We start from the raw sequence: 15885 nt of genomic DNA, 5'->3' as shown, positions 1-15885 counted from the left end.
GAGTTTGATGGTTCCCAAGTTCTTTCCAGTTCTAGGATGCTGAGTCGGTCTAGAAGATTGGACAAGGTCAGGGCCAGGCCAGTTCAAGGACAGAGGTGATGCCAAAAAACCCTTTGGGCGGTTCCTGACATTTCCATTCCCATCAGTGGGCTGCTTTGTTTCAGGTAATGAGATTGTCACAGGATCTGTCTCCTGCCTTGGGGGCATGTACTCCCCCAGTCCAGGATAGAGACAAAACAAAAGGACAGGTCCCTGGGCCTGGGGGGCCCCAGGGCGACGTCAAGCCTCAGCAGGTCAAGGAAGCTGCATGTTCCGAACAGCCTTGTCCCAGGATCTAAAATAGGCAGCAAAGGGAATGGTTTCCAGGCTCCCCCTCCGCTAAAGATAAAAATACTGTGGGCCCGGGGATGTTCCCAGTCGTAAATCAATCAGCTAGGACTATTTCTGTCCTTATCCCTTGCCCACGGTTCCTCCTACGACCTCCATCCATCCTGTCCTCCCCGTCCTGGCTCCCCAGCCACCTTTTAGCTGCAGTAGGTTGAAGTTCATCACTGCCTTCTGACCACAGTCCACGGCTTGGCCGTGCCCCTGTGAGAATCCTAACCTGCACACAGGCGAACAGATAGGCAATCAGGGGCCTCCTCCAACCTCTGGGAGCCTGAGTAGCATGGGTCCACTCTGACAGGCAGATGGACTCCCGGTATACGCCAGGTTTCCCTGCCTGCATGGCTCAGTCGCGGCTTGTTTTCCAGGAGTAAACGCCCGTTTACTGCACGGCTGTGGGTAGGGTTTCTTCTTCATGTCATTACAGACATTAAAGTACTACCTCTTAAGGCCACTGGGATGATTAAATGAGACCCCGTATGTAAAACATGAAAATTGGCACCTGGCAAGTTGGAGATGCTGAGAAAGTAAGACCTGCCTTCCCCTGCCAGCCATTCACCAGGAGTTCAGACCCCCACAGCTGACCCATGTCTTCTGAGAGCTCCTTTGAGGAGACTTTTTCAGTGTGAAACCCTAAATCAGCTTCAAATCCGGCTCTTGAAGAGACCTTTGAAGACACCTGGTCTATCCTGAGGCAGTAAAATCAGCTCCCCGGTAACTAACCTGCAGCAGACGCAATGCTGCTGGGCCAGCTGGAGACTATGGTCTCATGTCCAGTCTTCCACTGCCCTCTGCAGGTTGCAGTGAGATACTGCAGTCAATGCTGGCATCCCCTGTGCAACACCAAGCCCAAGGACCCTCACTTTACAGAGTTGAAGCAGTTTACAGATAAGAAAACAAGGCAAGGCCAGGTGTCTGAGGAAGGCAACACCTCGGAATAGCACGGTGACTTACAGCTCACAAAGCACTTGCCTGTTTGATTTTCACGACCACCCTGCCTTGCCTCTGTTCCTAAGCTCAGAGGGAATTCAGTCATTGTTCAGCCCTGATAGACTACTAACAGCTGACAGACACATCTCAGTTTCAGGCCATGTCCTAGAACATTCCAGAAAATCAATGAAGCGGACCTGTGTGGATCTCAGTGCAAATACCGGTTTTATTTCTAAAGCTCTTCAGTTTTAATCATGCTGTATAAGTCTAGAATATTCTGAAGAAAGGAATTTTGTAAGAAAGTGTGTGTGTGTGTGTGTGTGTGTGTGTGTGTGTAGATGTGAGTGTTTGGTGTGTGCATTCTCTGGCAGTGAAGGTTGGCTAATATATGGCAGATGTCAGCATCTGGTGTGATTATGATGATGAAGAAGCATTTCTCACATGCCAACCAGCTGACGGTTTCATTTATTGGTGACATCAAGCACCGGGCTCAGCTGCGTGGTTTACACTATCCCTCTCCTGTGTCCAGAACCGTGGATCCCATCCAGCAGAATGCTGGATATTTTATACAGTGAAGGCACATGACAAGGTCACACTGTCCACCTAGCACCAGGTAGTGATGAAATCACCCGTCAGAACAAGCAGAGGGGATGCTTGCCTTTCTCCTATTCTCTTTTCCAACCTCAGACACTTGGGGGGATTTAAGTCAAGTTCATGAAGCCCAGATAGCACATCACAGTAAGGGAACCAAGTCTCTGAGCGCTGCAGTTCCCTTATGTAACTGGAGTTTTTAGGTCATATATTTATAGACGTTTAGATCCAGAGAAGACCTTAAGAGATTATTCCAGTCCAATCCTTTCATTTTGCAGTAAAATGAAGCACAGAAAAGGGAAGTGACAGCCTAAGGTCACAAAGATAATTAGAGACATGGCTGGGATGAGAACCCAGGCTCCTTGACTGTTTTTTCTCTGGCCTATCTTGATTCGAGTAGATGGGAACTACCGGCTTCAGTTGAAGGTTTTTAGACCTGATCTTTTTTTAATGCACAAAGGAGAAGAGGAAGAAGCTAATGCATTGTAGGTACTCAGTAACTGGGTTTGATGGCTTTTGGTGTTATATAATAATCTTACTTTATGCAGCTTAAGAAGATTAAATCCAATTAACCTTGAATTTGTGTCATTCTTTATTCTCTCCAATGAAGTGCTTAGAGGTTTGAATCTCACCCCACTGTCCCATTGCAAATCTGAGTGTGGGTATGAGGTTGTAATATGACGCTCATTGGTTTGAAGGAAAAGCTTTCTGAGGAAGGCTCACAGATTTAGAGTTACTTTGGTTTACGCTTCTGGAGGTTTGTGGAAATCCTCTTTGAAGAACAGATGCTGTCAACACTTGAGGTTATACAGGCTGTCCAGTGAGTTAGGACATAGCACAAACACTTCCTAAATCTATTTCAAATACATGATTACAACAGACATGAAATGATGCTAATTGCCTATTAGCCACTTGGGCCTAACATTTCTGAATTTGCTTATCATTGTGTTTATAAATCATATTTTTGATCAAAATCTTCCAATGCGTTCAATGTTCTTCCAAACACCATCCTGATGAATCACACCGTTGTCATCCTGCAACTTTTATAAATTCATGTTCTGCAGGGCAAGTTCCATCTTCCATGGAATCCCCAGTGTAGGATAAGAAGACTCCAATGGGGCTTTTTTCTTCAGACCTTCACAGACCAGGGTTTACAATTTTCTGGTACATCAGTGACACACTAGGAGGGAACAACAGAGAACTTATTGCAGGGTCTTCACATAGTTCAGGACACCAGTGCCAACCACCATTCCAAGACCAGACACCACTCTGCAGTCCCAGCTGTTGGGAGTGCCCCCAGGGCAGGACCCCTTAATTTCCTAGTCATTCGTTTATTTTTATTAAGCATGTTCCATGTGGTAAGCACTGTGGCAGGCTCTGGAGATCCAGGGATGACCAAATACAGAAGTGGTCCTTTGTCACGTGACACAGTCCTTCAAAAGCACACTTGGCTCGTGGATCAGCTGCTCATGCAAACCCATTGCAGGAATTTAAAATCACCTGGGTGTTGTAGCATCACAAAGGGGCTTAAGTTAGAAACTTTGCTTTAGGTCTAGGGCCTCAGAGGAGGGGCTTATCAAATCATTGAGTTCTGCATCAGATTATTTACAAGGAGCTAACTTTGCAATCTGTGTGCGCTTACTGGGAGCCATGCAGCACCTCTGCCCTCTGAGAATGGGGTTTGGGTAACTGTCAGCACTGGGGCCACGGTGGGAAGGTTCTGGGCTATGGGAAGGTTGCTGCACAGGTGTGGGCATCTCACTGCCTGGGAGCCCTGCACATGGGCTGTGTGGTCCTCACCCTGACGCTAAATCTACTGGAAAACCTAAAGGGCAGCCTGCCTGGGGACCCATCTGCCTTCCTCACCCTCAGTACGGATGGCGGATTTGCCTGTCCCCAGGGCTTCTCCTATACCCTTCCCATCCCAGGAACTCTGGGTTCATGAGTACCCACTTCATCTTGAAACCCAAAAGGCCTATCAAATTTCCTATCAAATATCCAGGAGGAAATTCAACTTGGGTATCAGGAAGAATCCAGTTCTGCTAACTCAATAGAGGCCGCCAAGTCAACTGGAGAGTCCTGTGTGTGCAGGGCCCACTTCAGCCCAACTCAGAGACTGGGCTGCTTCATCCAACAGTGGATGAAACTGTCCTGGCACAGTCTCCTTTTGCCAGGCATTGTCTCCACAAGTATCACATAGGGGCTCCCCCAAAATGATTCCAGCGACCGTGGACTTCACGGCTACACACGCCTCCAAGGTAGTGACCGATCACCACGTAGTGCAATCATCTGGCTTCCTAAAAGGCTGCAAATTCTTCAAGGGCACTTATGTGTCCCCAGTATCAGCACGGCACAAGGTAATCACAGAACATATGTGGTCCATCTCATTCATTCATTAATTCTTCTTTTTCTCTCCATTTCCTTAGTACCTCACACAGTGTGTTTAACAAAGAAGGGTCTCAAAAATGCCAGTGATGGACACAAAAGATTAGGCTCTTCTGGAGTTTTATCCATCACCCTCATCGTTATGGAAAATAATGAAATCTGTGGGTGATAAATGTGCATCAAACAGCCCTCCTTCCTCTCAGGAGGCCTAGCTGCAAGCTGCAGCTTTAAGGGGTTTCTTGTTATTTTCCTGCAGGTTGGAGGAGGTACCTCAACTGCATAGCAGAGGGCGGGCGTGGACCCAAGGCTTCCCAGTTGAGAGAGAGCCTACTGTCTCACCCCTCTCTCTGCAACAGAACCTTCCCCAGCCTATGCCCCGCCTCCCCAGACTGAGGGGGCATCATACCAGGGTGGTGAACTTGTCCACGCAGGCATTACGGATCTTCTCCGGGGTGGCGGGGCTGTCTAGCCGGAAAAGCTCCTTCGTATTATTATCTGTGTGCTGAGCCCGAGCTGCGCGGATGGCATCCTTGATGGCGAAGAAGATGGAGGCGCCCAGAAAGAGGGGCGGCTCCCCAACAGCCTGAGTGGACAGAGCAGAGTGTAGGCGGGGAGTCAGGGGAGGGCCCAGCTTCCACACCTGCAGGGCTGGGGATGCTGGGGAGCCCAGCCAGCACTAGTGGCTACATCGAGCAAGACAGGAGGAACGGTCAAAATTAATCAGAGGCTGAGAACAATCAGTGCACTAAATGACTCAACCTTGTGGGTATATTTCTTTTAACTCTTACTACGTGATTTTCTCTGATGACACCGTGCAAATACGATGGACCATTGAAAGTTATATTAAGTAACTATATTTTACAGACAAAAAACAAATCTGACCCTTTCCTCACAGCAATAAGCCTAGGGGAATAATCCACCTGCAGCTCTGTCACCAACATTTGCAGGCATCATAATTATTCTTACAATTTGCTGAAATAGAGGCATCATGACAAATAGGAATTAAACTATTTTCTAGCAGAGGTTGTTTTATCCCCCAAAGCATAGGTCACAGACTGCCTGTATCAGAATCACTAGGGACACTTGCTAAAAACGCAGGTTCCAGGGCTGTACCGCAGACCCACCGAATCAAAATTTCTAAGGGTGAGCCCAGTGGAGCTGCATTTTTATCATGAGCTCCAACGCCCAGTGATCTGATGTGCAGTGAAGTGTAAGAGCCAATGGCAAGGATCACAAAGTATCCCAGGCCCTCCCACAGTAGAGTAAACCGTGAGATGAGCAAAGGGCTGTGTCTCACTGGTTACAGGTAATTATCTGTAATTATCTGTATCCTTCCCAGACCAACAACTGTTATCAATCAGCTTGACTGATCTTCAACCGTTTTTCATACTTATTCAGAGCATGGAGGAAATAAAGGATGGTTTTAACCATCCAGGCGTGCTGATCAAGACTTAAGGTCTAGTGGTGGACACTGAAGGAGGTGAAAGTGTGTGCACAGAGGCGCTGCCCCATGTGCGGTAAATAGGCTGATTCTCATGAGACAACGTGGGTGCTGGAACTGTGAGATCATCTCTAAGATCAAGCATTGGGGATGCACACCTGAGACGGGGGTGTAGGTCAGGATTCCACCTACAGGACTGGACTAAGGAATCCCTCGAGTGTACCCACAAGAGCTGGCTTGGACCACACAGAGGTGATGTCATCCTTGACCCAGTTCCCTATGTTCCCAGGCAGGACTGCCCACCCCTCCATCGCCCTCACCAAGACTCGTGTCAGGTCCTCCTCTCTCTTCCACATGAGCCCCCCACAGACCCACATGGCGGGTGGCTGGAGCCCCTCATCACTACCCGTGGTTTCCCACAGTGTAGACTGGAAGGTAGCACAGACCCAGGGCAACAGTACCTTGGATGCATAGATGGCCTTCTTGTTGGGACAGTCACGGAGCAGGGACACTCTGAACTCAGTGGGGATACTGCCAAATGCAGGGATCTTGTAGGTGCTGGGGCCACGGGTATGCAGGCTCCCCTCAGGGGAGTAGTGTAGCTCCTCCAGGGTGAAGAGGCCCAGGCCCTGGACAAATGCCCCTTCCACCTGCAGGGCAGACAGAGACCGTGGCTACCCTGCCTTCCCGCCCCCGTCACCCAAAGACAGGTGTTGCTTCCCACAGCGGGCACCAAGCCCCACCTGCAGTGGAGCCTGGAAAGAAGCTGAAAACAGCCCCCCACTGCTTCCCTGGCTCCCGCCCCAGCCCAGGATAACTGATCTGGGCCTTTGCCAGGCATCTGTGTAGGCAGACCAAAGGCACTGACGTTGAAATCAGTTTCAGAACTTGTCGGCCATTCCAGGAGGGACACGCAGCTGTAGGCGTAATTTCCCATTAGAACCTGCCGCAGGGCAGATGGAGATGTTCCTTCCACGTTGCCAGGGGAGAAATGGCGACCCCGAGCTGAGAAGCAAGCTCGTGGGCTGATGGTGGCTGAGTGTGCCGCAGGGGCCCACGCCCCTCCTCTGTGCTGGGTGGGACCATGCGCTTTGGGGTAGCCCCACAAGAGAGGAGGACTTTCCTGGACAGTAGAATTGAGGCTTTTTGAACTCCCAGGCCTGCCTGCCCTCTGGGAGAAGAGCGCCTCTGCTGTAGCTTACAGATCTCTTAAAGGGCACTGCCATGCTCTGCTGGCCCACACGTCTGCTCTCCCAGCCTCACTGCTCAGAATCGTGATATGTGGCACCATCGTAGCTAAACAAGTGTGTTTGGGGGAGACCAGGTGCTGAGCATCTGTGTCTGCCGTGCTGAGCTCTGCGCCTGCCTGTAGCAGGGGTTCCTCACCACAGTTGTTCAGGGAGTTAATAAACAGATTTATGACTAAGTTTCTCTATACTCAGTAACTGTCCAGTTTTGAGAAACAATGCACATTTTCTGCCGGATGTTCAATACCTCAGTTCTCGATTCCTCCCTCTGTCTTTTTCTGCTCTGCTGCTCTGCTTAATACTCTCATATTTTCCAAAAGTGATTTTCTTCCAGCCACCCCTTTATTCCTCTTGCTGGAACCCATGTCTTTTGCTCCCAGGACCCTCCACCACCCCGCGCTTGGTAGCATTTACTTCCTAGGGTACAACAGCTGTCCTCGGTGGAAGAGGAATGAGGAGGGAGAAGATGCCTCTGACCTGAGACCCCACGACCTGCACACTGATCCCAAACTCAGTCTCCACTCCCCCATGCTCCCGCTCAGACTATGCATGTGTGCGCGTGTGTGTGCATGTATGCGTGTTTGAGTGTGTGCACACCCAGTGTTCCCACCACCCATCATCTTGTTTTCTGACATATGAGTGCCCTTTCCAAGTTTAACCACGTGGATTTGTCTTCCGCCCCGAGAGTTGGGTGGGCTCTCATCTACCTAAATCCCACTCAGGGAGACTCACTTGGTACCGTGCTCAGACCTGCTTAAAAATGACAGTGGGCAAGATGCTGTGGCTGGGGACCCTAGGAGGTGGTGGGGCACATCAGTGGCCAAGTCTGTCACCACTCTGACGCCCCAGGAGTCTTACCTGTCCAATGTCGATGGCAGGGTTCAGACTGGAGCCAACATCCATGACGATGTCTGTGCGGAGGTTCTAGTGCAGAGAACAAAATAAAAGCAGTTTGAAAAGAAAGGGATGTGTGGAATGATAGAGGGGTCTTGGTGACCCTTAGGTTATTAAGTGCCAACCTGAGTAGTACTTTCACAAGCAGAGCACTCCAGGCACAGTCAGGCAGGAGTCTGAGTAGGAAGGGCAGGTCCCCAGGATCCTGAGGCTTTGAACCTGTCTGTGTCTGGGTCGATCATGTAAGGAAGGGGTTCACAAATTACATTCCACAGGCTGAACCCAGCCTGTACCCTGTTTTTCTACGGCCTGTGAGCTAAAAATGGTTTTCACATTTTTAAATGAGTGACAAAAATAAAAAGAATATGTTGTGACACATGAAAACTATACGAAATTCACATTCAGTGTTCATAAATTACATTTTATGGGAACACATCCATGAGCATCTGTTTACACACGTCCATGTCTGTTTTCTCACTACAAGACAGAGTGAAATAATTGAGGCAGAGTCTCTGTGGCCCAGAAAACCTAAAATATTTACTCTCTGGTCCTTTATAGGAAGTTTGCCAAGGCATGATTTAACACATTATTTTCCCAACCAGAAAGTTCATTCCTATCAGCTCTTTGTATTGCAATTTCAGACGTTTCTCTTTTTCCCTTTAGTACTAAAGTTTTGCAAACTTCTTACCTTATGATCCCCTGTTAAGCAGTCAACTTCCACTTCAGAGCAAGCCACCCCATAGGTGAAGTAGTGGAAAGCATTCCCTGAGTTTGTCTCAAAGCTGTAGCCAAGGTTGGGTGTCCTGGGGTAGAAAAGAGAAAATACTGCACATGTATTAAGAGGAACATGCCCCCCACTCATACACACAGAGATAGCTTGTCCCCTAAAATCTTGAGACGCTAAAGGTTTTATTTTTTTATTCAGCTGTTCTTCAAAAAAGTCCATGAGTTTTGAACATTTTGAACCTGTTCATGAAACCCAGGCACTCCGGAGCATTTTGTCCCTTGTCTCTGCTCTATTTTGCCAATGGCCTTTATATGAATCATTCTGTAGAGCTGAGCAGTGGAGGGTCCCAGCATGCTGGCCTCTACATGGTAGAAATGGAGGGGACAGATCTGCCTGAGCTCACGAAGGACACGTAAGCTACACTCCAAATGATCTACTGAATAGGGATTCAAGATCTCAGAACCAAAGGTTCTTTCTGGGCCGGCTTGTGAGCTTTTCATACAAGTTCACCTGCTCACGGGGCTGCTCACCTTTCTCGAGGTGAAAGGTAATAAGATCAGTACCTCGTGCCAACTTGGGTGCCTCTTAACGCAGCCACCTTGCCTGGTATTCCTCCTCATCTACTGATCCCTTCTAAGTTTCAACAAATGATTTGAGCAAAGGGTTGCTAATAAAAGCAGATGCTCCTTTATAAATTTTTTTCTTTTTCAATCCTGAATATCTTATAAGATTCCAATTTTGCATGAGTCAACATATACGAACGTGTGTGTGTGTGTGTCCTCTGCTTATGACAATCTGTATCTGTGCTATTCTATTCACTCCACAGAAATAATGATGTGAGCTGATGTGATCAGAATCTGCATGAAAACAAAACTGATACAGGGCTGAGGGAAAAGGCTTCCCCCAGGAGATCATCACCTTCTTTGACCTCTGAACTCACCATCTTCATCTGGGTGTTCCCTCATATAACCCCAGTTTTATCAACTCTAAAAATGAAATAGGAACTTATGAGAAAACTTGCATTAGTTTGTGTTTGTGTAGGTCAAATATTACATAACCCAAGGAACGCTGGCAAAACATTACTTTGCCCTAAAAGTATATATATATACATTTATATTACATATATATTATATACATTCATAAATTCACACAAGACCTTTTAAAGCAAACATTGAACTATTTTCCAAATCCACTGATCTGTGAAAGAAAAGGCACTAGTTAAATTTCCCAGGGAAAGCTAAAACATTATGGCTGACAGTAAATACGATCATATCTTTTTACAGCTTCTAAATCAGATGGACAGGGTCTCTGCTACTGAATTTTAAAGTTGCAGAAGATACGTGCTCTTTTCTAAAACTCACTTTAAGTCCACTGAATTCCGCATTTTGTAACAGGACTATGTGCTCTAAATCCTCCTCTCATTCTTTTGAAGGAAAGCCTCCTTAGAGAAATCTGACGCGTAGCACAAAGTAACACACACGGGTAACTCGGAACACCAGACGCCTCTGGTTCTTGCAGGAGAATGCTGAGGGGTGAATGGCTGGTAATTGACCCACTATGTCAATAAATGAGGAGACAGGTTCAGAGAGAACCAGTGATCCCCCCCAAGTGGAATAGTATACTTTAAGACCAGAACTAGAACAGAGGTCTTCCGATATAACAGCTCGTGCTTCTGGCGCATAGTTGGGTAAGCCCACGTATTTTAGAGCCTCTTTAAATTGAAGCTAGTGGGAGTCCGTTGGAGAGACAAACATTTTGGTGGAACTGCTCTCTCCTGACCATAGGCTGACAGAGTTCAGTGCTGGAGGGCTCTGCAGAGGTTAAGATGACAACACACTGTAAGATGGGCGAGACCAGCCCCTTACTTACCTGTAAAACCCGGTAGCAGACAAGCTCACTGTACCCCGGTAGGCAGCCATGACCTGAGCAGAGGAAATGGCCGTCAGGAAGGGGGAACCATGGTTTCCAGAAACGTGGGCCCAGCACTAAGCTTTCAGGAGCTCGTCTTCCTCATCTGGAAGCTGATCAACTCTTTTTCCTAGTGATTCTCACTTGCATACCTTACCTCCCCTTCTCACCGTACCCCCTGCACTAGGTCCTCGTCATCTGAAGCCTGGAGCGCTGCAGTAGCCTCTTAACTGGTCTTCCTGCCTCAAGTCGCCTCCTCGCCCTGCCGTGTAGCCCAGCCAAGTCAGAGGGGTCATCTTAACACACCACACTAGCCATGACACTCCCCTCCTCTAGAGCTTTCCATGTCTCCCCATTGCCTACAGAGCAATAGACCAAATGCCTGACATTCAGGACCCCAGTCTTCTCTCTGGCTTTATGTAACACACACATCATTGCTACTCCAGCCAAAATCAAGTGTTAAGTCTCTCCCAATCCTTCATGTCCCCACACGTCTGCACCTTTGTTTACATGGGTCCTCTGCTATATCTGTCCAAATCCTTTTCTTCCCTCAGCAACCAGCGCAAGCTTGCCTCTTCATCCACTTCTCCTGTGATTACTCCCTAATCTGGGCATTACAACAGCAGCTCTGTACACTGCTCATTTGATATTTAACATGTTAGCCTTGTGTTCCTACTTACACTTTCCTGTTAATAAAGCTATCCATCTCTCCATCCATTCTATCTCTTTAACTACATAATAAATTTTCCTTTCCTTCCTTCCTTCCTTCCCTCCTTCCTTCCTTTTCTTCCTTCCTTCCTTCCCTCCCTCCTTCCCTCCTTCCTTCCTTCCTTCCTTTCCTTCCCTCCTTCCTTCCTTCCTTCCCTCCTTCCTTCCTTTTCTTCCTTCCTTCCCTCCCTCCCTCCCTCCCTCCTTCCTTCCTTCCCTCCCTCCTTCCTTCCTTCCTTCCTTCCCTCCCTCCTTCCTTCCTTCTTTCCTTCCTTCCTTTCTTCCTTCCTTCCTTTCCTTCCTTCCTTCCTTCCTTTCTTCCTTCCTTCCTTCCTTCCTTCCTTCCTTCCTTCCTTCCTTCCTCTCTCTCTCTCTCTTTCAATATCCACAGCTCTAAGATTTAATTTGTTACTGATATAGTTTGCATCATGATCATTGTCAATTACCAAGCACTTTACTATATACCAAATGCTACTGAGTCCTTTGCAGATACTGTCTTACTTAATATTCAGTGCAATCCTATAAGATCAGCACTTATGAAGATTATTATCTTCATTTTACAGATGAGAAAACTAAGGTTTAGAGAAAAAATTTCTCTAGGATCCTTACTATATGTGCATGATATCAAATATATACATAGATCATAGTGGTGGCAGTGATGGCTTGTTTTTCAGTGCAGTACAAACACTAAAGAGCTTTGATGCCTGTCATCTGATCACACCCTTCTGATAATGGCCTTTTGGGGGTTATCTGCTTATAAGGAACACGACTACATGGCCAATAGTTGAGGACAAAGCCCAGGTCAACGGATTGGAAAGGCATTATTAAAAACAATTACGTTGCCTTACAAATCCATACTAAAATTCAAACTACCAAGATCAACCCACATTCATGTGGTGTCTATGAATGTGGGCAGGGGAGTGCAGGTTGTATGAGGCATAGTAAGGTGAGTGAGTCAGAGAGAAATAGCTTATTTTCTTTGACTCTATTGAGGGAGACTTGTACTATCTGTGCTGGTTCACGTGTGGTCACATTTTATGTGTTACTGTTATATCCAGTCCTTTCATTCCAACATTAGGGGAAGGTGAGGCAGGGCCACCATTGCTACTTCTGCTCATGGGAGAAGCTGAGGTCTCTCACCTGAGAGACACTTCCTTGCAGCCTCCCTCTGAGGGCTTCTGACATGCAGGCTTCTGAACCAGAAATCAGAGAACTGGGCTCATTCTTATCATGAGTGCTTGTTGTGTCACTCTTAAAATCACAGAGACGATATAAACTCGTGGGCAGTATCTTTTCCCTGCCCCCTCACAGATAGAGTCTCCGGACCCCAGAGCTGGGCAAGGGGAAAGGCTCCTGGGGCAGCCCTCCAAGAGATGGAGGTTTGGAGAAAACGAGGCTCATCAAGACTGCAGACAAGTGGGGCAAGGGACCAGCCCCAAGGGACCAAGACTTCTCAGTGAGGCGGAGGTAGCACTCACCCCGTCTTCTGAGGCTCAGGGTAGCTGAACCCCTAGTTCCCACAGGGCTGTCAAGATTCTGGATCAAAAATTCTCCTCAAGTGACTTCCCTCAACTATGAACATTGTAGAGAGGGGCCCAGTATGGCTGAGCATTTACTTGTCCTGTGAAAGTATACAGAGCACCTCAACTTCTCTTTGCCTGTGTGACTAGATCCCGACCTCCTATTCCTGCCCAGGGTCGGGGACAAAGCCCTGCTCTTAACTTCACTTTAATTTGCAAAAGCGACTTGAATCAGCTCAGACTTACCCAGTCTTCCCAGGAGCCACTGGGATTCTTTCTCTTGAAGGGTTCCAGCCTTTGCAGGATGGTCTGGCAGGCTTCCTGAAGAACACATGCCCCACATGGCAGACACATCAGTCCTCTGCATTCCCAGACCCAAACAAAACCCCGAGGACCTGCAAGCGATGCTGTGCCCAGAGTGCCTCTCAGACAGCCTTGCCACCCTCTTGGGAATGTCTGAGTCTCAGGGTAGAAGCCGTTGGCTCTTGCTTGGAGAGCACTTCCTGACCCAGTCCTGAGGCTGACAGAGGGGGAGATGTTGAGGGATCCCTAAGGAGGTGCCTTCTCCCGTCAAACGCCTTTGTTTGATGACATCAGACAAAGCACGTGGTCTGACCTGCCTGACCCCACAATCGAATTTCAATTTCGCTCCATTGTCTTGTGTCCTCCCAGAATCCCCTGCTTTCCCTCCAGCTGCCCTTGCCCTCCCACGTTCATCCTTCCTGGCCTTGATGGAAGTGGTTGTGGTTCTTGAGCCCCTCTTTTAGCTTGGTGTCCCCTGGAGAAGAGAGCCAGAGGCATGGCCACAGCCACGAGCCTGCAAGGAGCCATTCCAGCCCCCAGCCCGGGGACTCTCCACGCCCCCCGCCTCGGGCTGGCCCTCAGCACGGCGGCCCCTGAGGCTCCTTACGTAGACGGCCTGTCCGTAGATGTCGGTGCTGACAGAGGCAGCCGTGGGAGAGGTGTTAGGCACAGTGTTAGTACTTGTTTCGCTGATATAGATCTTAGAGGTGGGGATCTTCAGAGCTCTGCTGGCCACCTGCGAACAGAGAGGACGTCACCCCCTAGGGAAGGGCTTGGCTACCTTCTCCCCAAGATGGGATTCAGATTCACTGTTACAGAAAAGAAAATCATTTCGTAAACCATAATTCTACTGAGACTCGGATGTTCTCACATCTGTCTGAATCTGAAGCAGCACTTTATGGAGTGGTTTGGTTGGATTAAAAAAAGTCATAAATGTAATGGTGAGGAACAATGCCTTTTTAAACTAACCCTGGCTTTTAAAAAAATCCAGTTTGGCCAGTACCCACAAGCCAAGCAGGTATGCCAACTCTAATTCAGCGCCCCTGGGAGGAGTCCCGTGTGCATGAGGGTAGCCAGCTACCTTAATACACATAACACACACCTTACACACAGTCACAGAGCCCTAGAGTGCTGGTGATGGAAGTGGCCTGAATCATTACCTGGCCAAACCCTTTGCACAGATGGGGAAACTGAGGCCAAGAGGAGGAGCAGACTTGCCCAGGGTCACATGTAAATGAGCAGCAGGGCTAGAGCCAGAGCCTAGGCCTGCCTCTGCTTCTGGTATGTGGCACTGCTCTCTTTTTCACAGCATCTTCCCTCACGCAGACACCACAGTGCTGGGGCGGATGCCCATGGTCTCCAGACTGCTCACCTGGACCATCTTGGTGTGAAGGCCTTGGCCCATCTCTGTGCCCCCGTGGCTCACCAGCACAGAGCCATCTGTGTACACATGGATCAGGGCTCCTGCCTAAGGGAAGAGAACGATACCAAACAGAAAATTCAGCAAATCCTAACTCAGTTTAAGGCCTGGGACCAAAAGTACTGGAGCCCAGGAAAAAGAAAACCAGCAGTAGAAATTTGGATAGGAACCTCAGACAGAAAAATCAAAGCAATATAAATCTCATGATCTAATTATATAGTCTTTCAGTAGTTTGCAAAACTACTTTATTTTTTCATATCTCTCTGTCACCTATCCTAAGAGGGAGGTAGGTCTTTGTCCTGATTCTCCTGATGAAGAAATGGGATCAGAAAGGCAGAACAGATGTCCATAGTGCTATAGGCAGGAAGATAAGAACTAGACATTGACCCCAGATCAAATAAGTACGTGCAAGTTCAACTTTCATTTAAATAGCAAAGAGTTCCTCTGTTCAGCTCTGTTCCCGTGACAATGGGCTTTCCCTTGCAACACTACAAGCAGAGGGGGAAATGGGGCCCCAGTGCAGTGGAGATGGACAAAATTATATAAAGCAATTACCTGATTCAGAAAAGGAACTGTGAAGCTTATTCCAAATTTGGTAGGAATTATGCACAATCCTCTCTTTTTCCAACAATTCTCCCTGGAGGGAAGAAAAAAAAAAAATTCTCATAGCAACTTCTCCACTATATTCATGTCAGATTGAACATATTTTATGTCAATATCTTTGTAAAATTGGAACAAAGCATCCTTGGAATTGCGCAGTTAGTCTCTGTCATAACTGAGTTGTGCTTCAATTGTGTAGACAAAATGAGAACAGCGGAAATTTGGGTTCTAGATCCTCCAGTGGAGCTGAAACAGGGCCCACCCTTGAAAGCCTTGAGTGGGATTCAGATTGGGCCAGAGTGCTCTGGTGATCTTGGACTCTACTCGCCCCAGGGAGGAGCTGTGGCTCGCTAATGATAATGGAAATACTTTCTTTGTGCTGTATATTTGGTTATCCAAGTAACTCTGTCAGAAAGACAGAGCCAGCACAATTATCCCCACTCTACAGATGATGAAACTGAGACCCAAGAAGATGGAGTGACTGCCAAGGTCACATTTATAGCTTAGTGTCAGAGGCAGGCACATAACGTGGTGTTTTTAGTCCCAGGCCAGTGTCCTCTAGAACATCGTCTGCCCAGAAGGCAGACAAACGTATAAAGATGGACCACACTGATGTGCTATGACGCTGAGCGCTGTGAGCCCCGAGCCCCAGGGCTGAAGACCATTTCAGGATCTTAAAGAGATGGCTGTGAATGAGTTAGCAAACACAGCAGCCTCCTAAGTTACCTATTAAGTTATTATTCTTATTCTGAGTTCAGCAAGAAGGCTATAGAATCTGAAACCCAGAGAGCCCCAGAACGTCAGGCTCTTCCCCTCCTGGCGCTTAC

At 47.9% G+C, this 15885-nt stretch overlaps 1 protein-coding gene across 6 annotated transcripts in view; it reads right to left on the bottom strand.

Moving 5' to 3' along the window:
- Positions 1 to 2479: 2479 nt before the first annotated feature.
- Positions 2480 to 15885, bottom strand: part of XDH (xanthine dehydrogenase) — a 61090-nt gene continuing 47684 nt past the window's right edge. The window contains exons 27-36 of one of the 6 annotated variants that reach the window (XM_029232266.1): positions 15014 to 15095; positions 14411 to 14506; positions 13646 to 13774; positions 12982 to 13056; positions 10469 to 10521; positions 8561 to 8675; positions 7837 to 7902; positions 6193 to 6381; positions 4697 to 4873; positions 2480 to 3085 (exon numbers count right to left, since the gene is read on the bottom strand). In XM_029232266.1, the coding sequence (XP_029088099.1) occupies positions 3035 to 3085; positions 4697 to 4873; positions 6193 to 6381; positions 7837 to 7902; positions 8561 to 8675; positions 10469 to 10521; positions 12982 to 13056; positions 13646 to 13774; positions 14411 to 14506; positions 15014 to 15095 (1033 nt within the window). In that variant the 3' untranslated portion in view covers positions 2480 to 3034. Of the gene's footprint in view, positions 3086 to 4696; positions 4874 to 6192; positions 6382 to 7836; positions 8102 to 8560; positions 8676 to 9539; positions 9586 to 10468; positions 10522 to 12981; positions 13057 to 13645; positions 13775 to 14410; positions 14507 to 15013; positions 15096 to 15885 lie in introns of those variants that run through there. The other 5 variants (XM_029232268.1, XM_029232269.1, XR_003794940.1 and 2 more) reach the window with 5 other exon arrangements.

The sequence above is a fragment of the Monodon monoceros genome, unplaced genomic scaffold, assembly GCF_005190385.1.
Source record: "Monodon monoceros isolate NGI ecotype Baffin Bay Population unplaced genomic scaffold, NGI_Narwhal_1 Super_Scaffold_19, whole genome shotgun sequence".
Lineage (NCBI taxonomy): Eukaryota > Metazoa > Chordata > Mammalia > Artiodactyla > Monodontidae > Monodon > Monodon monoceros.
This window is presented reverse-complemented; position numbering and strand designations above follow the sequence as displayed.